Source organism: Coloeus monedula (assembly GCF_965178545.1).
Source record: "Coloeus monedula genome assembly, chromosome: 7".
In the NCBI taxonomy this organism is placed as follows: domain Eukaryota; kingdom Metazoa; phylum Chordata; class Aves; order Passeriformes; family Corvidae; genus Coloeus; species Coloeus monedula.
In genome coordinates, this window is record NC_138787.1 from 6,349,851 (window position 1) to 6,373,373 (window position 23,523).

The 23,523-nt window shown below is 45.2% G+C and overlaps 1 protein-coding gene across 1 annotated transcript in view; it reads left to right on the top strand.

The window, feature by feature from the left end:
• The window catches only part of ZNF804A (zinc finger protein 804A), a gene marked incomplete at its 3' end in the record, with an annotated part of 163,627 nt that extends 140,467 nt beyond the window's left edge, over positions 1–23,160 (top strand). Inside the window, exons 3-4 of the mRNA XM_082284947.1 lie at positions 17,397–17,527; positions 19,872–23,160. Of these exons, the coding sequence (XP_082141073.1) occupies positions 17,397–17,527; positions 19,872–23,160 (3,420 nt within the window). The remainder of the gene's footprint in view (positions 1–17,396; positions 17,528–19,871) is intronic.
• Between the last annotated feature and the right edge of the window lie 363 nt (positions 23,161–23,523).

A 23,523-nucleotide genomic window follows, 5' to 3' on the forward strand; every position in this document is an offset into this window, starting at 1 on the left:
TAGCATGGTGATACACACATCCCTGCTCTGCAGTTCCTAACATTTCCCTCTGCAGAAGCAGTGAGGCAGTAGAAGATACACATAAATACAGACTTGCTGGCCCAGCATCTTTTTTTCTTCACGATAACATCAGTGGTGTTTTTCCATGATGACTTTGCAACACACTTCATCTGCATCATTGAAACTGAAAACATGTATCAAATCACGGTATTAATTGATCATACCTTGCAAGATGCAGCCTTTATATTTAAGATTTTTTCTGTAATCTGGTGTTTTTCTCCAAGGACTCTGTGTGTATAGTATTCATGTTGGCTTAAGGATAACTGAGATTTTGTCTGTACCCCTTTGCTGTGGCTGAGATGTGTCAAAATTTGCATAGGCTCACTCTTGTCTCAGTTTTCATTGGTCAAATTTATGTTCTTTGAGGAAGCTTGTCATGGTCCTGGGATAATGCTGGCAAGGACCAGATCCTGCTAATAAGAAGCAATTTGTGAGGAGAGGCTTCGAATGGCTCAGTGATTCAATATAAAACTGATATGAGAAACGGATTGTGATTTAGCTCTGACATAAAGAACTAAAATAAAGAGCTCACTTTGGGGGAATTCATGTATCTCCTTCAGCCTATCAGTTATTAGTGTATCCTTCAAGGGTTATGGGAAATAACCTTTAGAGGACCTAACTGTAAATATTAATTCCTCAGTTTTGGCCATTGTGCACATTGTAGAGATTAGAAAGATTTAAGAATTGGTAGGTTCATTTTCAGTCTCTGTGGCAGACTTTCCTAAAATGTCAGTGACTGAAGAGGCTGAAACTAGAAAACATGGACTAAAAATGTCTCCTATCAATTTTTAATTTGCTTGTAGAAAGGGTATTTTGTCCTCCTGCAGTCAGGACGGAGTAAGAATCAGAATAGCAGGAGGATCCTACGGAGAACTTCAGTGCTGGAGACACAGTGATCACAGTGAAAAGCTGATAAATGTCAATGGACACTGGTAGGTGTTGGAGGGCACCAGAGTGAAGAGTTGTTGGATAGAGTCTCAAAGAACTCAGAGGTGCCAAGTACATTATTCATGCAGAAAACAGCAAAGTGGTCTCCAAAAGGAGCAAAAAGCAGCTTTAACAGCTGAGCCATCCAATCTTGTGTGTTGATGGGAGTATCCATTTTGTCACCTAATCACCTCCCACTGCAGAGCCATTCTAAAGGGAAATCCAATTTTCCCTTTCCAAAGGGGTGTAGAGGTGACCTTCTCTCTGAGAGGTCTTCTTGGTGAAGAAGTGGTTGCTCCTGTGAAATGGTCTATGAAATATGAATGCTGATCAGACAGGGATTTTTCCATTAGCTTTGAGCTCTCTGTATAGAAGAAATGTTTTGGAGTTGTCAGTATTTATGCATAGAAAATTGTAACTGGCCAGAAAATAAAGCACAAATCAACATTTCTCATTCAGTGACTGGTGCCCACCTGAAAATACTGGGAAGCAGTGTCTCCTTTAATTAATATTTTGGTTGCAGCAAAGTCAAATTGGAAAATACTGGATACGCAGTGCTCAGAAAGATTATTCTGGATGCATAGACTTCGCTACTGGAGTGAAAGGAATAGTGGTAGATAATGCTGTGGGACCAGGGGATGGCACCTGATGTCTGAAATGATCCATGCTGGTTTGCCCCTCCAGAGCCGGGAGCTGTGGCTGCTGAGGGCACCCCACACTTACGACCACCTGGCTCTTCCCAGAGGGATGGAGATGAGCCCTTTTCTCTAACAGTGCTGGAATTACCATGTCTTGTCAGGATTTACAACGTTGCATGTGGCTTTGGTGGGTTTTTTTATTAGAATCCTAAATGGTGCAGGAGGGGGTGTGAAGGTGAAGTGACCCTTAAAGAAGTGATGTTTACCAATCTTGTCTTTAATCTTTGTGACCAAGGAAGCTTTCTTAAGTGTTGCTGAAAGTTCTCATGGTGAATTTGAAACCTCTTCTCCCCCTGAACTCAGCAGAAGTTTCCCCATTGACTTCAAGAGAAGTATAATCAGGCCTAGAATTATTAAAATAAATACCTTTAAACTAGAGACTCTGTAACCGCTTTCCAGATGTAGAAGTCTGTGTCAGCTTTATGTTCTTTTCATTATCTGGTAAAATTATTTTGATAGGTGAGATGCTAATTCTGTGTTTCTATGTTGTTTTCTTTGTGTGTCCTTAATATTTATGGAATATTCAGCTGATTTTTGCTGAAGATAACAAAAAATACCCTGCAGCTTGCAATAAGCCCAGGCTGTTATTACACACGTGGTTAGTAGCTATCACTAGTGAAATATTCAGTGTGCAATGCTCAGCAATTCTGCAGGCTTAAAACAATGTTTTTGCACAATGGCAACACTGCAGCCATTAAGTCAACTTTAGAAAACATAGTTATCTTAAAACAAAAGCAGAAGAAGTGTTAATTTATGCTTCATAACCTGTTATTTGTCAAAATCCTGGAGTCTTGTTCAGCTGTAAGCCACAGTGCTATCTGCACCCTGCAGCAGGGGATACTGGAGAGGAGCAGAAATGCACAGGCACCAGAAGGGTGTCAAATCAAGTGAGTCTTCTTGTGCTGGGAAGAGCATTAATCACCCCATAATGAAGTACATGTTTGTTTCTGACAGATAATTTGAGAAAGAAAAGAATAACAGCTAAGAAATTTCTTTTTCCTTCTATTGCTCCCATGTACATCTTTTGCAGTTACATAATCAAGAGTAATTAGTGAGATATTCATCAAGGATACCTAGCTTGCATGTATCTTACAGATGCAAGTGTGCAAAATATTTGATGTTCTGATTTTCCTCATGATTCTGAAACAGTAACATTTTCATTAGGTTTTGCTTTTCATTTTAAGCTCAAGAGTAATTTATTTTTTCCCCATAAACTTAGGTGGTAAAATATAACTTGAGACACTCAGCAAGATGCTTCAACACAAGTATGTAATCTCAAAAACTAATTATGTTTCATGAAAATCAGTTTCAGTCTTTATATTACAAAATTAGAAAAGACCAGTATGAATTTTCAGTTGTATAACATAATACATATATTTTATATATATTGGTAGGTTCTAAATGTAAAAGTTGTCTCAACAGTTCTCTTTCAGCAGACTACACAACAAACTGTACTACTGTGTATTGTACAAGTGTGCTCATGAGCCAGTTAGAGTTTGAGAAAATTTGCATCACATCAATTCACTTAAAGTTAGCGAAAAGTTTTCTGAATCATGAAGAATCTCATCTTCTCATCACCTGTCTCCCATCAGTCCCATGATGGGCGAGTAAGGCAATACAAACCTTCCTTTCCTCTTAATTCATCTCCGGTTTCTTCCCAGTCTGGGTTGATGCTCATGGCAGGGCTCGGAAAAGAGCAGTTTCACATCTACTGAATCAACCTTTTCAGGAATATTATGGGCTCCAAGGACTTGCTGTTTTTAAATCCTGCATATAACTATGCATGTGTTAGATTTCTTCTAATATTAAAAGACCATCAGGAGGGAATGGCTGCAATCTGTGGTAGAAACAGGAGGGGAAAAGGATTTTTCACAGCCTGTATGTTACTTGTTGTCATCTGGAGGGCTTAATATCTCATCATTTACTATGTGGTTCTGTTGTGAAGTTGTGGAGCTCTTGGTATTTAAGAAAAGGTTTAAATTTTGCAGCTCAAGGTGAGATGCAAACAGCCACAGGCAGAGGCAGGCAGAAGTAGCTCATAACTTGGAACAAACGGAAAGTTTTTGCTAAGCCAGCAATAGGTTCATGTTATTTATTAAAGGCCTCTTAAAAGTGAAGTGAGTGGCCATTGTGGTTCATATGCTGATAATGTGAGGAGGTGACTCCTGCACAAGACAGAAATCCTACAAACCATGTTTGGAAGGAGTTGCTGCTTTCTCGCTCACTGAGACAAGATCAGGTAAATGGGTCTTGCCGCATTCAATTCTTGAATTTCTGCAGGGCTGGAGATGCCCCAGCTCCTCCTGGTGACACGTCCTGGTGCCACACCACCCTGACAGGAAGCTTTCCCTGGCTCTCATCAGCAACTCCCCATGGAGTGGTTGTGGGCTGCTGTTAAAAATACCCTCTGTTCCTCTTCTCTTTCAGGAACCTATCATAGCAATTAATTCCACAGTGGCAGGATGAAAAAGAAGAAAAAAAAATCTATTAATTTCTTCCTTAGCTTACTTCTTTGTGAGGTTGAATTACTAATTTCATTGAGAAATGGCAGCATTTCTCCTTTCTATGGAAATAACTTGCCTTGTGTAACTTCTGCTGGGAAGGCCTGTAGCACTAACAGGGTAAATTCTTTGGGTATTACAGTATCTTTTTCTTGGAGCTTTAATTTTTTCCTCTAATCTTTACAAGAGGAGAATTTTTTTTTTTTTTTTAGTAATAATAATAATAATATGAAAGATATTGCCATGAAAAGTATGTAGAATTGCAGAGCACAAGACAAGAGATGCTGCCCTGTTGTGCTGGGTGAAGGAGTTTCCAGCTGCAGAACAGTAAAATATATAAATGCTCTCACAAACCACTGAAGACAGAAGGAAAATATGTGCATTTTACATCTTAGTAAGCAATGTTTTCTGCTTTAAATGGCATATTTCATTCCCCATTTGAGCATTTACAGGTGTTACATGAGCTGTGATCTAGTCAGTTATTATTTATAATTGATTAAGCTTGATCCTCTTTGTGAAAGTCTAATCTGGTTCAGTGTGACGAGTGTTTATCTGATGAGTTCTTCTCACTCTGTTGGTTGCCCTGTAATTCACATAAAGCAGCAATATCCCATCTCAGTTAACAGGGAGTTATCGACAGCAGTCCTGCAGCATTCAGAGACAGGGGAATATGCACAGCTTCTAGAATCATCATTGGCAGCAAAGAAACACTTATATTAATACTCATTACATATCATAGAGATTTTTTTTAAAAACAAATGGAATACAAGCTAAAAAAATGGCTTTATTAAAAACATGTTTTGTATCATGTACAAATTTAGAGGGAAGAGATGTTTAATTTATTTTAAATAAATCCAAATGCCAATTTTGTCCCGCTTCCACCACAGTGCTGAACTATCAACCCATGTTGCCCATGTTTAGGTAATTAGGAAATTTTTGAAAGGCGAAAGGAGCTGCAGTGGACTTCCAGCTCCTTTCAGGGTGCAAATGGAGTTATAGAAAGGACAGGACCTAGGGAAGCTCCTGCTGGACTTGGGATGCACATGCAGGACTGAATATCCTGTGTGTTCATGATCCCAGCCTGTTGCTGGCTGGGCAGGTGGAGAGGGAGTGGGCTTGGCCTTTTATTTGGATGAGTTATTTTTAAAAGCTAAACCCACATAAATTAATGATTTAGTGACTACTGGGAATACAGTCATTTTTCCTAATAAAATAAAAAAGACAATAAAGCATCAAAATTTGATGCCATGGCTGTTAAATTCTGAAATTTTATACTTCCATTGATCAGAAAATGAATTTATGGCCTATGTATTTTCAGCATTGTAAAAGTCCATGTAATTTAGTTGTTAATCTAAGGTCAAAAGCGAATTAGCATAATAACATCTGAACTGCACTGTCCTAAAATCCCCTGATAGACATCTCTCTGACTCCTGCTATTATAAAAACTGTTCCCATTGGTTCTTGACCCTATTAAAGTTATTCCTAGATAAGCTTTTGTCTTGGTTTGAAAGACAGGTGTCTGCTAAGGAAGGCAGAAGCCTCCCTTGGAATGGCAGATACAACCCCGTTCCATCCGAATTATTATAATTTTGAAATCAAGGGGCTTTTAGGCAAAGATGTGGAAAATATGAATAACAGTTCTTTACTATTATTTATCTATATGTGTATAACCAGTCAAACAAACAACAGTAACTATGGCAGTAACAGCAAACAATCACAAACCCAGTGCCAGCCTTCTCGGCTGTCGGGCCCTTTCCCCTCGGGTGCAGTTCCGCTCGCAGCCGGCAGGGGCGCTGGCGGCTCCCGGTGAGCAGGGCAGGTGCGATGGTTCCCCCGCGGCTGCAGGGGGCGCTCCGGAGCGAGCTCGGGAAACACGCGGCACTGGTGCCCTGGGATCCCGGGAAGGGATGGGACAAAGAAGCTTCACAAACCCCTGGGCAGCCGATCCTGGTGTCCAGCCGGACCCTCGGGAACAGCAGGCTGGAACGGCAGGGACGAGCACAAATCCTGGATGGCAGACGAGGTGTATCCAAACGGAGAACCCCCTGGAGGCCTGGGCAGGCAGGTTGAGCAGGGCTACAACATAGCGAAGGCTCGAAGCAGCGGCGGGGCAGGGCGGCCACGGCCCGGCCTCCAGCGGGGGAGGGAAGGTGGGCCAGGGATCCTGGGGTCTTTCTCTGCAGAAGGAAAAAACCAGCCGAAGAAAAAACAGCTTCCCTCTCTGGCGTTTGGGGACTGAACTGCCCACACACCCAGGTGAAACAAAAGAGTATCCAGGTGCACCCCACCCTCAGTGGGTAGCTCTTTATTTTCCTTAAATACCCAGCAATTTGTCCTCCTAGCAACAGTATGGGGGAAAATTCCTTTAACAGAAAAAAACTAGGAGAACTCCTTAAAACCCCAACATTATCCACCCCGAATTTTTTCCCATACTAACATGTTACATGAAACTTAACCCTTTTAACCATATGAATACATGCGTCACCCGTATTATATACATATATACATGCTGATACTGATACAAGTACAGAGCCATGGGTAGTTTACCCTAGTAACAAGGTCCCCTTGAGGTATGCATCGGGTCTCTCCATCCTTTTGCATCACCCACCAGGTGCAACCTCGTCCCTGAGCAAAAAGAACCCCACAGATGGGTTTGTCTTTGCTTGAGGGAGGATTAACCCAAACAGTTTTTCCAAGCATACCTCTCATGTGCACCACTGGAACCTTATATCCCCATCTGTTATTTATAGGGGTTCGGGTTGGGCAGGGTCTGCTCGGCTGGTGGAGCCTTGGATGTTAACTAACCAGGTGGCTCTTGCTAAATGCACCTCCCAGTTTTTGAAAGTCCCCCCACCCAGTGCCTTCAAGGTGGTTTTAAGCAGTCCATTACACCGCTCAACCTTCCCAGCTGCTGGTGCATGGTAAGGGATGTGGTACACCCACTCAATGCCATGTTCTCTAGCCCAGGTATTTATAAGGCTATTCTTAAAATGAGTCCCATTGTCAGATTCAATTCTCTCAGGGGTGCCATGCCTCCAAAGGACTTGCTTTTCAAGGCCCAGGATGGTGTTCCGGGCAGTAGCGTGAGGCACAGGGTAGGTCTCCAGCCATCCTGTGGTGCCTTCTACCATCGTGAGCACATAGCGCTTGCCTTGGCGGGTTTGAGGCAGTGTGATGTAATCAATCTGCCAGGCCTCCCCAAACTTGTGTTTGGACCATCGCCCACCGTACCACAGGGGCTTCACCCGCTTGGCCTGCTTGATCGCAGCGCATGTCTCACAATCATGGATAACCTGGGAGATACTGTCCATGGTTAGATCCACCCTTCGGTCTCGTGCCCACTTATAGGTGGCATCTCTGCCCTGATGGCCTGAGGCATCATGGGCCCATCGAGCTAGGAACAACTCTCCTTTATGTTGCCAATCCAAGTCTATCTGGGACACCTCTATTTTCGCAGCCTGATCTACCTGTTTGTTGTTACGATGTTCTTCGTTAGCCCGGCTCTTGGGAATGTGAGCATCTACATGACGGACCTTCACGGATAGCTTCTCTACCCGAGTGGCAATATCTTTCCACTCCTCAGCAGCCCAGATTGGTTTTCCTCTGCGCTGCCAGTTTGCTTTATTCCACCTTTCCAGCCAACCCCACAGAGCATCCATGAATCAGTGTAGAGGTAGAGCTTTGGCCACTTCTCTCTTTCAGCTATGTCCAGAGCTAATTGGACAGCTTTGAGCTCAGCAAATTGGCTCGATCCACCTTCTCCTTCAGTAGCCTGTGCCACTTGTCATGTGGGACTCCATACAGTGGCTTTCCATTTCCGGCTAGCACCTACGATTCGGCAGGAACCATCAGTGAAGAGGGCGTATTGTCTTTCACTCTCTGGTAGCTCGTTATATGGTGGGGCTTCTTCGGCACGCATCACCTGCTCCTCTTCTTCTTCAGATGATAACCCAAAAGTCTCACCTTCCGGCCAGTTCGTAATTATTTCCAAGATCCCAGGGCGACTTGGGTTTCCAATTCGGGCGCGCTGCGTGATGACGATGATCCATTTGCTCCAAGTAGTGTCGGTGGCGTGATGCGTGGAAGGAACCTTTCCTTTGAACATCCACCCCAGCACCGGTAGTCGGGGTGCCAGGAGGAGTTGCGCCTCTGTGCCGATTACTTCTGAGGCAGCTTGGACTCCTTCATAAGCTGACAAGATTTCTTTCTCTGTGAGAGTGTAGTTGGCTTCAGACCCTCTGTAGCTTTGGCTCCAGAATCCCAGTGGTCGGCCCCGAGTCTCACCAGGCACCTTCTGCCAGAGGCTCCAGGACAGACCATTGTTCCCGGCTGCAGAGTAGAGCACGTTCTTCACCTCTAGTCCTGTCCTGACTGGGCCAAGGGCTACGGCGTGAGCGATTTCTTGCTTGATCTGGGTGAAGGCCAGTTCAGGGCCCCAGTGGAAATCGTTCTTCTTGCGGGTAACCAGGTAGAGAGGACTCACAATCCGGCTGTACTCGGGAATGTGCATTCTCCAGAAACCTATGGCACCTAGGAAAGCTTGTGTTTCCTTCTTGTTGGTCGGTGGAGACATTGCTGTGATCTTATTGATGACCTCAGTGGGAATCTGATGCTGTCCATCTTGCCACTTTACTCCCAGGAACTGGATCTCTCGGGCAGGTCCCTTGACTTTGCTCTTCTTGATGGCAAAGCCGGCTTCAAGAAGAATTTGGATGATTTTCTCTCCTTTCTCAAATACCTCCAATGCCGTGTTCCCCCATACAATGATGTCATCAATGTACTGCAGATGTTCTGGGGCCTCACCCTTTTCCAGTGCAGCCTGGATCAGTCCATGGCAGATGGTGGGACTGTGCTTCCACCCCTGGGGCAGTCAGGTACCAGGTGTACTGCACGCCCCTCCAGGTGAAGGCAAACTGAGGCCTGCACTCTGCTGCCAGAGGAATGGAGAAAAATGCATTAGCAATGTCAATAGTGGCGTACCACTTCGCTGCTTTGGACTCCAGCTCGTACTGGAGCTCCAACATGTCCGGCACAGCAGCGCTCAGTGGTGGAGTCACTTCATTCAAGGCACGATAGTCCACAGTCAATCTCCATTCCCCGTCAGACTTGTGCACAGGCCAGGGGCTGTTGAAGGGTGAGCGGGTCTTGCTGACCACCCCTTGGCTCTCCAGCTCACGGATCATCTTGTGGATGGGGATCACAGCATCTCGATTTGTCTGATACTGCCGGCGGTGCACTGTCGAGGTGGCAATTGGCACTCGTTGCTCTTCCACTTTCAGGAGCCCAACTGCAGAAGGATTCTCTGATAGTCCAGGCAGGGTGTTCAATTGCCTAATGCCCTCTGCCTCCACAGCAGCAATCCCAAATGCCCACCTGAGTCCTTTCGGGTCTTTGTAATAGCTGTTCCGGAGGAAGTCTGTGCCCAGAATACACGGGACCTCTGGGCCAGTCACGATCGGATGCTTTTGCCACTCCTTCCCAGTCAGGCTCACCTCAGCTTCCAAAAGGGTCAACTGCTGTGATCCCCCGGTCACCCCAGCGATGGATACAGGTTCTGCCCCCCACATGTCCCAATGACATTAAAGTACACTGTGCCCCAGTATCAACCAATGCATCATATTTTTGTCTCTCTGATGTGCCAGGCCATCGAATCCACACCGTCCAGAAAACCTGGTTCTCCCGTGCCTCTCCCTGGCTAGAGGCAGGGCCCCTCTAGCCCTGGTTATCATTCTTTCCCTGGGCGTACATGCTCGAGGTACCTTCAAGGGGATCCGACATATCATCCTCCCTTCTGTAATACCTGGCAGCTTGGTCACGGGAGGCTGAGGCTACTTTCACCTTAGCGGAACGCCCTCGGTTAGTGCCTCCCTCCTTGAGTTCACGCACCCGTGCTGCCAGGACAGAGGTGGGTTTCCCATCCCACCTTCTCATGTTTTCCCCATTCTCGCACAGAAAAAACCACAGCTCAGCTCGTGGGGTGTACCCTCTCTCTCTAGCTGAGGGACAACGGGCTCTGACCTGGGGGCCTGTGACTTGCACTGGTGCCACACTGATCTTCCTCATCTCTTCCCTCATCTCTTTCATCTCCTCTTTCAGGTCCTGGACCACAGCAGAGACATGAGCTTTCAGCATACCATTGACCATACTGCCATAATTCCTGAGCTTGTTGGCAACAGAGCCCACTGTTTCTCGGTTATTGTCAGCATCAATCGTTACAATGAAGGTGGTGTATTGCGATGGCCCTAGCTTTGCCAGGTTCCACATCATCTGTCCTGTGCACCTGACCTTATCGGGGTCATTATCATGCTGTCCATCCTTCCCAAAGAGTACCTCTAATACTGCCACCTCTCTTAGCTGCTGGATCCCTTCCTCGAGTGTCTTCCACTGCATTCTATGATGGTACTCCTGCATTCTTTCTTTGTGAATGAACCTTTCTCTCACACTCCTTAAGAGCCGCTCCCAGAGAGAAAGGGGCCCTGGCTCCCTCACAAATATCTGGTCCACACCTGGGTCCTGGGTCAACGATCCCAGATACCTTGCCTCACCACTATCCAGTTGCACACCTGTGCCCATAAGGTCCCAAACCCGAAGCAGCCAGGTGGTATAAGGCTCACGCCCCCTTCGCGCAATGTCGTTTCGCATAGCGCGGAGACTGTCGTACGACAGGGACTCAGTGATGCCGTACGACTCAGCTCAGTGATTTCTGGCTCTGGCTCTCCTGCTGGTTGTGAGGGCCCTGGCTGCCCATCATCATTAACTGGTCGTACTGATTTGGTCTTACACTTCCTCCTTTGCACAGGGGCGACTGCTGCTGGCTGTGGTTGTCCTTGTGGTTCAGTTGAAACCTGGACGGTTGTTACATCTGTGGGTTCCACTGCTGCACCATTGGACTGACCCTCTTTGGGGGAGGGAGAGGGTTTTTCGCTAGCTGAGGACGTGTATTCCCTTAGCAATTGGCATATCCCCTGGCGCACCTGGCCCATCTCCTGGCATATCTCCTGGTGCATCTCCTGCATCCCCTTCACCAGTACCCCCACCCAGTTTGGATAGTCCATTTCTGAGGTGGGCTGTTGGGCGGTATCAGGCTGTGGGGCAGGGTCAGACTGTGGGGCAGGATCTCTAGTGTCTGGGGCTGTGTCAGGCTCTGGGGCTGTGTCAGGCTCTGGGGCAGGATCATGCTCTGGGGTAGGAACTCTACTCTCTGGGGCCATGTCAAGTTCTGGGGCAGGATCAGGCTCTGGGGTAGGATCTCTAGTCTCTGGGGCTGTGTCAGGCCCTGGGGTAGGATCTCTAGTGTCTGGGGCTGTGTCAGGCTCTGGGGCAGGATCAGGCTCTGGGGTAGGAACTCTACTCTCTGGGGCCATGTCAGGCTCTGGGGCTGGGTCAGGCTCTGGGGTAGGATCTCTAGTCTCTGGGGCCGGTGTCTGGGTAGTTATCCAAGCCAATCTCAACATACCCCTGAGTGCTAAATAGAGTAGGCCTACCAGCACCAGTTGGTTAGTACTCAGAGGGAATATAAACCCTTCGAAAATTGCTGGGGTGGGCCCAAAGAACTGGTTGAGGGGTTGGGAGAAAACTTCCCCTGGTGTCGTTTCCTCACAGAAGGTACCATTTTTAACATAACCCCAAAAGCATGCACTTAGTGTGTGATAGCCCTTTATCCATGTACCCACATTCCGGAGGAAGTTAAAAACCCATGAATTCCTCACCTTCTCGACCCACAGCGCAAGCTGGATAACAGCAATGGTAGCCTTAGTCAGAGGACCCATATTTAGGTAAGGAGCTGCAAAGGGGAAGAATATAGCCATGACCACCTGCCAGCCGAACCAGAGTAAACTAGACCATGTATTGCTGCCTAGCAAGGTTCCTATATCCAGCACACAAAATTAAGTTATCCAGGAACTGTTATTCCTTTTTCACCTCTCTCTTAATGCCCTCGAGCCCCACGGTTGGGCGCCAAGATGTGTCTTGGTTTGAAAGACAGGTGTCTGCTAAGGAAGGCAGAAGCCTCCCTTGGAATGGCAGATGCAACATCCTTCCATCCGAGTTATTATAATTTTGAAATCAAGGGGCTTTTAGGCAAAGATGTGGAAAATAGGAATAACAGTTCTTTACTATTATTTATCTATATGTGTATAACCAGTCAAACAAACAACAGTAACTATGGCAGTAACAGCAAACAATCACAAACCCAGTCCCAGCCTTCTCAGCTGTCAGGCCCTTTCCCCTCGGGTGCAGTTCCGCTCGCAGCCGGCAGGGGCGCTGGCGGCTCCCGGTGAGCAGGGCAGGTGCGATGGTTCCCCCGCGGCTGCAGGGGGCGCTCCGGAGAGAGCTCGGGGAGCACGCGGCACTGGTGCCCTGGGATCCCGGGAGGGATGGAACAAAGAAGCTTCACAAACCCCTGGGGAGCCGATCCTGGTGTCCAGCCGGACCCTCGGGAACAGCAGGTTGGAATGGCGGGCTGGAGCAGCAGGGACGAGCACAAATCCTGGATGGCAGACGAGGTGTATCCAAACGGAGAACCCCCTGGAGGCCTGGGCAGGCAGGTTGAGCAGGGCTACAACATAGCGAAGGCTCGAAGCAGCGGCGGGGCAGGGCGGCCACGGCCCGGCCTCCAGCGGGGGAGGGAAGGTGGGCCAGGGATCCTGGGGTCTTTCTCCGCAGAAGGAAAAAACCAGCCAAAGAAAAAACAGCTTCCCTCTCTGGCGTTTGGGGAACTGAACTGCCCACACACCCAGGTGAAACAAAAGAGTATCCAGGTGCACCCCACCCTCAGTGGGTAGCTCTTTATTTTCCTTAAATACCCAGCAATTTGTCCTCCTAGCAACAGTATGGGGGAAAATTCCTTTAACAGAAAAAAACTAGGAGAACTCCTAAAACCCCAACAGCTCTGCAAGGCTAGTTTATGAGAGTCTGCTTGAATAAGTAGTCCTTAGATGATGCCTTTGTGCTGGTGGGATGACTGTTTTTCCTGTGAGATATTTACACCACAGAGAGAGCCTGTATCAATCCTGATGCTTGTTATGATTTCCGCTTTGGTTTCATAAACTTTGTTAAAGTCTCACTGCTTTTCAGAGTCAGTTATGACAATGTTAACTTACACGTTCAAAGGTATAAAATTATTTCAGGCTGGGTTTTTCCACCTCTCATTTTATCACCTTAGTGTCATAGTATTCACGTACATTGTGTTTCACCATTCAGCCTTTACGTGCTTTTGTTGTCCTGGGTATGTTTATTAAATAAGGCCTTCTTCTGTGTATAGCAACAAGTGTTTAACTCTTGAGTTTAAAAAAAAAAGCCAACACCCACTTTTCAGGGTGGCAAAGGGCTTGCAATAATGATGTAAGAAGTACATGTAATGTCCTAATGTGTCTTTAGTTTTGAGAGGATTTGATCCAGAGGGGGACTTCAGGCATCTGGCTCTGGCAGCAGAATCTTGTGGGCTTGTGGTTTCTCTATTATAAAATGCAGGGGAGAATTAGGAAACTCAGATTTAGGAAACTCAGATTTAGAAAACCTTTTGAAAAGCAGCATGCTGAACTGAACTGTCTAGTGTGGTAAATGAGGAAGACAAGGGTGAAGTGAAGAGGCCAGAAATGGGGTCCTTTTGGAAATCCACTTAGGATGTACCGGGTGTGCACTAAGACTCCTGGCTGAATTTTTTAGAAATAGGTGGAATATTTCTGCTTCAGGCCCCATGTCACAGTTAGATTTATTAAAATAATCCTGCTTCTGCCCCAGGGAAAGCAGCCCAGTTGCAGGATCCCATTACAAGGCTGGAGAATCAGGGTCAGGCTTCTCATCCCTTCAGGCTGGGCACAGTCATTTGCAAACCGATGGTGCCCATACTCTGCACCTCCAACGTGGCAATACAGTGTATCAGGATAATGATGAAGGCATTTAGATTTCTTGGAGAAATGTCATTTAATTATTCATTGTGAACTGTTGGTTGAACTCTGCTGGCTGGGTCACACACGTTTTGAGCTTCTTTGTAAGCAGAGGAAAATACAGGAGGGAATCCAATACAGTATCCCTGCCTGCTAATTATTTGCTTACCAATCCATGGACAAAAACAAACATAACAGGCATTAAACCAGCTACTGAAGTTAGCATTAGCGAACAGCTCTGCCACATGAAAAGGCAGAAAGATGATAAGAAGAAGATGTTTTTTAGGAACAAGTCACACTTGTTTTTCTATTGCTGCTATTTACTTTGAACAACTTTAGGGGGGGTCCTTCTGATGCTAAGAATGCATGGACTAATGGTATGATTGGGTAATATCTCATTTTCATTTGCATAACTCAAGTGAAACCAACAATTTGCAACTAAGGGCAGCATAAATGTAGTGCCAGCAATCCCAAGCGTGACTAAGTGCAGTAAGGGAATGCCGGTGATGAAATTTCATCGCATGGCAAAAAAAACCAAAGTAGAAAATAACTACAGTATCAGAAAAAGAAAAACTGGAGGGGACAGTCACTCATTTAGGTGATCTTTGATTTAAAGGAAATAGTGTTTGTTTGAAACAGCAGGTGCATATCTTGTTTAGAACTAGGAGGAATTCCACTTAGACATGCATTTGCACAATAAAGACCTCAGGAGTTGCCAAGGTATAATCTTTGCAGATTGTTAAGCACTCCATGAAAAAGACTGAGATACCAATTGTGAGAAGAAAAAACCCATTGTGTAAGTTATTTATTTTCTGCTATGACCAGCTTTCTGTACAGGAAAGAGAGGGTGTGTCTATCAGGAGGTCTGACAGAAGGGGAGCTCTGCGACCAGGAGCTCTCCTGTAGAGAAGAGCAGGCAATGGCTGTGTGCAAAAAACTTGTGCCACACCTACTTGTATGGCTATCCAAGGAGAACAATTTAATTACTTAAAAATTGAGAACAAGTGTGGAGTTCTTTTAACTTGCAGCAATAAGACTAAAGGGTTCAAATTCTGGTCAGACTCAAAGCACTAATTATAATCATCCCAGTAATTGCAGAAAAGTACTGCAGCTGGGAGGTGATTATGGTTTTGTATACACCTCAGCTGCTCCTTTTTAACCATGTGAGACAGCACCCTATTATCTTCCTTTTGTTCCCTTACTTATCACTTACTTCTTTCCTTAGCACTGGAGGGGGAAAAATCCTGAAAAAATATTAGCTCTGCAAAATGCAATGAAATCCTCTCTTTAAGGGCCAAGGGCTGGAGGTGGGGAGGGGAAGGAGCAAACTTCATCCCTTCTCTTGTGTTTTGAGCACTCAGAAGTTGCCTATGAAACTAAATACTTCAGGGTTCATGAGTGGCTGGTAGGAAGCAGGGTCAGTATCATGCTATCTTTAGGAAAACAGGAGTGCACAGGGGTAAGATATGTTCAACAAAGATGCTTCACATTTCAAGCATTCTTTTCTGGGAAAAAAGATATCATACCTCTAGTTTTGAGTGTGCTTATAGCCTTAAACTGTATTAGCACAATAAAGCAAATTTTTATAAGTAGAAAATGTTGATATTTAGAAAATATAAATGGTGGAAGAAGTGATTATATTTCAGATTATTTTTCTCTATCTATCAAGGATATCCAGGCATTTGAAAAAGAATGCAAAACTTGAAAATAGAGCATGGTACTCACTCATTTTTCTGCAAGTTTTTCTCTGCATGTTTCTCTGTATTTATTTCTTGGCATTGAATGGACTGCCCAAGTAGTGTTACCATCACCCAAAATGGCAAAGACTAATTCAGTGTGTGACTGAATCTTAGAATATCTCAAGCTGGGTTGGACTCATAAGGATCATGGAGTCCAACTGCCTGCCCCTTGCAGAACCACCTAAAACTAAGCCATGTGTCACCAAGAGCCAGATGGTCCCTCAGCTGTTGGCAGGTTTGGTGCTGTGGCCACTTCCCTGTGGAGCCTGTTTCAGTGACTGACCACCCTCTCAGGGAAGAAGGGGGTGACAATATGTGTGAGGTATTTTTCTGTGAATAGGGGAAAGGAAAATTCACAAAAGACGTGAAATAAAAGAATTGAGAAGGAGCAGGAGGACTCTGCTGACAATGTTTTGCAAACTCCGTTCTGTGTATCTATTATGTGTGCCTCCAGTGGTAACAAAAGCTCTGAATACCCCTCAAACAATTTGAAGTTAGAGTTTTTGCTTTTACAAATCACTGTGGCCCCTGTTCATGGCCAGTCATTAGCTGTGGACACTAAAAGGGGGTGGCAAATTACTGGGTTCTTCCAAGAATTGTGAGATTATGGTTTTGTAAGATGATGTCATCAGACTGTGAGCCATAATCAGGGACACACTGAGGACCATGGGGGTTTGGCACTGGAATACATTTTGCTGACATGAAGAACTAGTGAGGTCCCTGCATATTGTCCCTCTGTGATATACAGAAAATATTCCCTTTTTATTTGGAGACTCAGAGCTGAGCACTTTCATTTCCCTCCAAAGAAGTAGTCTGGGGATAAAATCAAATGCGATCTTGGATTGCACCTCAGTATCTGCTTGACTGCTGTGTCAGACACCAGTGAGAGCAGAAAACACAGGCTCCTTCAAAGGGACAATCTCCCCATTTCAAAAGACAGGATTTCTCTGTCTGTTACATCCCCTGGAGATCCCTGCTGGGTCAGGCCCTTTTAACTTCTCTAATAATGACTGGGGTGGCAGGACAGGAGGTCTCAGGAGCTTTGCAGGTGTTGGCATGCTGATAACATGGCAGGGCAGGTCCAGAGGGACCTTGGTAAGCTGGAGAGGAGAACTGACAGGGACCTTCCGCAGAGCAGCAGTGACAAATGCCATGCCCAGCATCTCGGGCAGAAAAATTCCAGATTTAATATAATAGGGGTGGTCAGAAGGCTTTTGAGAGGCTTTGCAGAAAAATACCTGGAGTGGTCTCATTTTTTATTGATATCTCAAAAAGCGTTTATGCTGTGGGGAATGTTTTGGGGAGGAGTCACGACCAAAATTCTGAGTGAACTTTGCGTCATCCTACTGAGGCTAGTCTACATCATCACAAAAGCTACAGTAAAATTTGCTAGGTTGCCTATAGCCTGGCTAACCTATCTCTAGCACCTCTAGGTATTTTGGTTATTCCCTTGAAATCCTTAAATTTGTTGAATGGTTAGGTTCAGAATAGTTTGTGCTGTGAGCACTTAGCAGAAAGCAACTGTCATTATAATGTTTCTCATCCCAGGGGTTTTTATGTGCATTATGTCGCTGTTTCTTGCAGAGACTGAAGGAACTGAAACAGAGGGAGTTTGCTCGAAATGTAGCATCTAAGTCACGGAAAGATGAAAGAAAACAGGAGAAAGCCCTTCAACGTTTACACAAGCTAGCTGAGCTAAGGAAAGAGAGAACATGGTAAGTCCATAGCTGCTCAAACAGAAAAAATAAGCCCTCCGCTGTTAGCTGGTGCTGTGGGATGCAGAAGACCCTTGGCTGTAGCCACACACACGTTTCTAGGGCATTTTGGAAGCATTCTGTGCACAGTATTTGATTCACACTGTGTGCAGGAATGAATGTTAAGCATTGCTTTTTCAGCTGAGCTAAAATGACACATTTTTTTAGTTTAAAAAAAGATGTGTTTCATATATATTTCATAAAACCAGGCACTTTGGTTGAAAGCTGAGTGAACTAGGTCATGCATTTGCAGGCTGACACTACTTCATTGATGAGGTGAGGAACACAGTCTGTCTCTCTAGGATGTAACAGATCTCTGCGATTTAGTTTTCAAAATGCTCGCCTGGGAAAACATCCAGAAACCTAGCTTTAAATCTCAATAGCTGGATTTTTTTTTTATTAAAAGGTAAGTGCTCCTTTTCCCCTGCTCAGCAGAGTGTTTACCTCCCTCTGCAAAAGTGACTCCTTGCTACTCGTACATTTTAGTATTGTGTCTAGGCTAGCTGTTGAAATTAATATTGAGCTTGCTAGTTGTGACTGAATTATCAAAATATGACACAGTTCTGACACTGATAAGCCACTGAAAATATATGTACTTGTCACAGTGTAATCTCTGAAGAAAAAAAAGAGAGAAAAAATGTAGATGCTCAAGTGCAAATGTTTTCTCTTTTTTCAGCCTTCGCCTCCCCAGATGAACTAACAGAGAAGTCCAACCAAGCTGCAGCTCTTGTTCAGAAATAGTCTCTTTGTCCCTAGTTTGGGTGGTGGGCAGCATGCTGAAGCAAAGTCTGAATGATCAGGTGCATGGGACATGAATGTTGCAGGGTCTGTTTGATGGGAGCAACACGACACCTAATTTTTTATAACTCATGTGGAGACTCTCTCCTCCATGAGTGTTTTAACTGTCCATATTTTATACTTGAGTATATTAGATATCATTCCCCCTAAACATGCTCCAAAATCTGAATTGTGCATATTTCCTGAGAAAGAGGAAAGAGGAACTTACTGTTTCCCTTTTTCCATGCTAGTGAAGCACAGATTTTGCAAGCTTTTGTTGTTTCTGGATTGTTTGGGGTTTTTTAAAATATTCTTCTGCTAGTTCGTGAAGGAAAATTTCTATCTGGGCTTAATTTATCTATTTCATAATTGTCATTTACTACCACTTTGCATCCTTAGAGGTGTGATATAGACAGACACAGGATTTTTTTAAACTGGCACTTTGTAGGCTTGTTTTGTTGAAGTCACCATTTTATTCTGTGGAAGAAAGGATTTGTGTGGGGGTTTAATATGTATTTCAAAATTGTAAAGAACTGGGCAAGGCAGGAATTCTCATGAGGAATTCCTTTCTCATAAAACCTCTACCTTAATTTCTAGATCTGATAGGGTAAAGTCATTATTTTTGGCGCTTCTTGGGTTCCTAAATGACCCTTGCAAGTTCTACCAATGGCTCATCAGCGAGTATTGCTCTGCACTGTAGCACAGAGTGATTTGGCTAAAACAAGCAAACAAATGGTTTTAACATAGGCCCATTACTCCTAGTGCTGAGCAGTTTCTGTGGCTCCTGGAAAATTGGCAGCTTAAACACTTTTTGCTCTTCTCCTTGCTTCCTACTAAGTCAAATAGAACAGATGGGAAGAGGACATGAAACGAAGAACAGAAGTAGACAGTGATAAATTTTTTCTCAAGAGGGATGAATCACTTACTTTACTTCTGTCAGCTGAAATGCTCTCCCCAGTTTTATTTTTCCATGAAAGAAATTGCTGAGATGGCGATGGTTTGGTTTGTGCACACAAATAGGATGGGGGCTGCTGGGCAATTGCCTGTGGGCAGAGCAGCAGTCACTGGAATGATGACTAAGGGGGAAGTGCTCTATGAAGCACTCTGTTTTAATATATTTTGTAACATGAAGGAATGTAAAACTGCTATCTGTAGTAATAGTGTTGTAACCATGGTGGTCTGCTGGGCGGAGAAGCAAGATTTCTGTGGAGACAGTCTCTTTGGCCAGCCAGCCTGTCTACAGAAACTTAACTACTTTGTAGGAAAGTTAGTCCTTCAGCTGATGACTTCACATGAACGAGCCGGGGGCATAATATTTACTCCTTTTTTTTAGTACTGGATAACTGATCTTTATCATAAAAGATGGCATTTTTTCATAGTCTAAATGCACATATCCACAGAGTCTTCCTCTTTCCTTAAAAAACTCCCTTAAGTACCAATGTAATTACCAATTCTAATTACCCATGTACCAATTTCTGTCAGCAATCCTCTGAAAGGTATTGACTCAAAGTTTTATTTTCCTTCCTAGTGCTCCTGGAAGTGGCCCTATGTTCAAATCCACTACAGTGACTGTGCGAGATGATTGCAATGATACCCGCAAAAGTGCCACCATAGATTCTACCAAAAGCCAGAATTTCAGCTCTACATTAATGCACGATGCCCAGAATTGCAAAGACGTTGCTTCTGTTGTTTCTTCCTCTCCTGGAGATGCAGGTAGTCCTCAATCCGACACTAATAAATGCGGAGATCAGGTTCAAGGAGCTCAAGGACATAGAGTTGGGTTCTCCTTTGCTTTTCCTAAGAAAGCAGCAGTCAAACTGGAGTCTTCAGCTGCCGTTTTCTATGAGTTTAATGACGAAACCTCCATGGAGCATGGATTTAGCAGAAGGAGTAGGTTTGTTCCAGAAACATGTAACCTTCAGTCTCCTTCAGCAGCCGAAATAGTTGTATGCCCTGAGGAGAAACACAACTGTTTTCACCCACTGGTGGAAAAATGCACAGACACAGCAGAAGCTCCTGAATCTCAGGAGTCAAAAGAGCCATCTAGTGAGGAAAGCGGGGTGCTGGAGAGTCCCGCTGTAACTCCTGCCATGTCCCACTCAAAGCAGCCGGTGTCCTTGGACACGGATAGCCACAGTGTGGATGTAAGTGCAGCCGACTTGGGGCACCAAACACTGCCCCTGGCTGCAGACAGTGCTCAGGTCCTGCCCCTGGATGGCAGTGGGCATGAGCTGCAGGCTAGCAGAGCTCCTGTGCAGGAACTTGTGGAGGATTGTTCTTCTCTGCAGGATGTTGCGGAGGAAAACTATAACGACGGGAACAGTGATCCATCTGCAAATGAAACTGAAATAAAAAATCTGGGGGCAGATGCAGTAGTTCCAGCACCATCTGAAGAAGGTAGTGGAGCCCCAAAAAGCAAACCGGACATGTACAAGAGACCCTGTCAACCCTTCGTTCCTGTTCTTAGCAAATACGGATCAAATATTCTTCAGTGGCCATCAGAAATGTTAATTTACACAAGTACAGACCCATCAATTTCGTATAGCTGTAATCCTTTATATTTTGATTTTAAGTCATCAAGAGCAAGTGACAGCCAAGAAAAGCCCAAGCATCAACCAAACATACCTCATTTACACCATAAAACTGAATCTCACCATGTCTTAGTCTCGGATTTTACAAATAAACCTACTTCAGAGTGTGGTGGTTATGAAGTAGAAGTGAAGAAAAATGTGTGCAACTATACAATACCCCTATTAAGTGATGTTTCCCTCTTCAGAAATTGTGACCTTGCAAAAAATCAAAACAAAGTGTCCTTGGATGAGTCGTTCACGATTAGAAAAATAGAAAAGTATCACATATCTCAAAACCCCTTACAACAAAACACTGTGATAGATGAGAAATACAACAAAGTCTGGATCAAAGAAGGCCATGAAAAATGGCTTCACAGAGGCAGAAAAAGTAAAAGGAGAAGAAAATTATGTCATTGTCATTATCATCACTGTGGGGACACAACAGTACCGGAAATGGAGATGTCTCCAGTAACCGAAAAAGAAGTTACTTATAGAGATGAAAATAAATATCAGCACCTCCAAAATAATTCAGAGAAGTGCAGACATGATGCAGGGAATATCTGCTTAACTGCGAGTGAGGTACCGCAGTCACATCGAAAATTTGACATTGAAAATGGTCCTAAGAGAGTCATGTCTGCATCAGATCACCTACACTGGGACAGAGGCTGGTGTGACTTTTGGAGTGCAAAAAATAGTGGCCAACACCATGGTTGTAAAGGACCACACAGAAAGAGCAAAGCAAGTTCCCGAAGGCAGGCAAAGCAGCTGACTACGAGTTCCAGGAGGCACAGCCTAAGGCACTCTAAAATGTGCTGTAGCTGGAAAGGCAGGAGGTCAAGCTATAACCCAGAGCATAAATGTTTAGGACAATGCAGTGAGGAGAAGGGGCTGAGCCAAAACCAGCCCATAAAGAGAGGTTACAGTGTTCTGACAGAAGAACCTGAGAAACCCCACCGCAAGCGGAGGCAGCACACCTACTCTTCTTCCTCGGATGAAAGTTCATGCGGACAGACATTATCAGCAGAGGAACGTCTAAGGCAAGTACATGCTTTAGGTACATATCACAAGGCAAAAGGGAAACACAGGAGAAGGAAAACTAGAATCCATCATGTTTTCCTTGACAGGAATGCAAAAAGTGAGACCTCTGAACCTTCCAAAGAAAATTCTGCAAATTCTACATTAAATATTTTGGGGGACCTATTGACTCAAGACTATCTAGAGGAAACTAATGCAGATCCCAAAGATGATGATGCAAAAGATAGGGATGAAACAATGGAGCTGGAGGAAAGCAAGGCGCCTCTAGAAACTGTTGGCCCACAGGTGCTGGAAGATGATAAACTGTTGGCGTGCGCAGCGATGGAGAGCGTACCGGCCATGCTTCCTGATGTCATCACAAGTTCTGCTGCTTCTGCTCCTGACCACACTGCTCCAGCAGCTGCTGCCAAGCAGGATCTTCCCCAAGAGGCAAAGAAAAAAGAAAATGTCAACAGTCGTGAAAATCAAGCTCGTTACAAAATTCCCGTCCCCAACAGACACTTGGAACATGCTCCTCCTAAATCCTATCTTTGCCATTATGAGTTGGCCGAGTCTCTACCTCATGAGAAAATGGGTGAGGTAGCCGGTGAATGGGTGCAGTGTAATCCTGGCATATTTAGCAGCCCCCCGCCCTTGCCATTCAAAGAAGCACATGTAAACAGTCACACCTTTCTAACTACCGAGCAGTTAATAGCCCCCTTCCCCCTGCCCGATCAGACGCTGATATTCCCTCCTGATAACCACGAGAAGTTCAAAGAGCTCCCATCGGAGGCGTATCAGCAGATCGTGCCGCAGAACGTGCTGTCCAGCAAAGTGAAGTTCGCGTTCGCCCCGCCGGCGATGCAGCCCCCGGGCTCGCCGCTGCCGCCCTTGCCGCTGCAGCCGCCGCTGTGCTCTACCTCGGTGACCACCATCCACCACACCATCCTGCAGCAGCACGCTGCCGCCGGCGCGCTCAAGGTTCTCCAGCCCCACCAGCAGTTCCTCTCGCAGGTCCCGGCTCTTTCCAGAGCGCCTTTACCTCATCTCCCGGTAGGACCGCGGCTCTGCCCGGGCGGCCACGCAGCCTTTGTCGCCCCGCCGCACCTGCCGCTGCTGCCGCCCTCGGTCCTGCACCCCGCCCCGCTGGCCTTTCCCCCGCTGCCGCACACCGTCTTCCCGTCCCTGCTGGCCCCGCACCCGGCTGTCATCTCCCTGCAGCCGCTCTTTTAGGACAGGAGTGGAGGAAGGAGCGTTCAGCTAAACCGTCCTGCTGTTTCTACAGTTCCCTCAAGCTTTGCAAAGTGGTTCTGTGAACTAAACTGGTTAAAATTTCTCATTCCGTGGGAAGCATTTACTGTACGTATAATGATGCAACAAACATTCATGGCAAGTTCAGACCTATACTATTACTAAAGCACTGAATAGTCTGATACTAATTACGAACTATATATATGTGAAAATCATGTCTTAGAATATGTATAATGTATATAAAATATATTTATAGTTCTATAACTTATGTTGTAAAGTATTCACTTTTTGGTTTTTTATCTTTGTGTATTTGCACCTATTTAATGTTTAGACAAAGCTGATGCA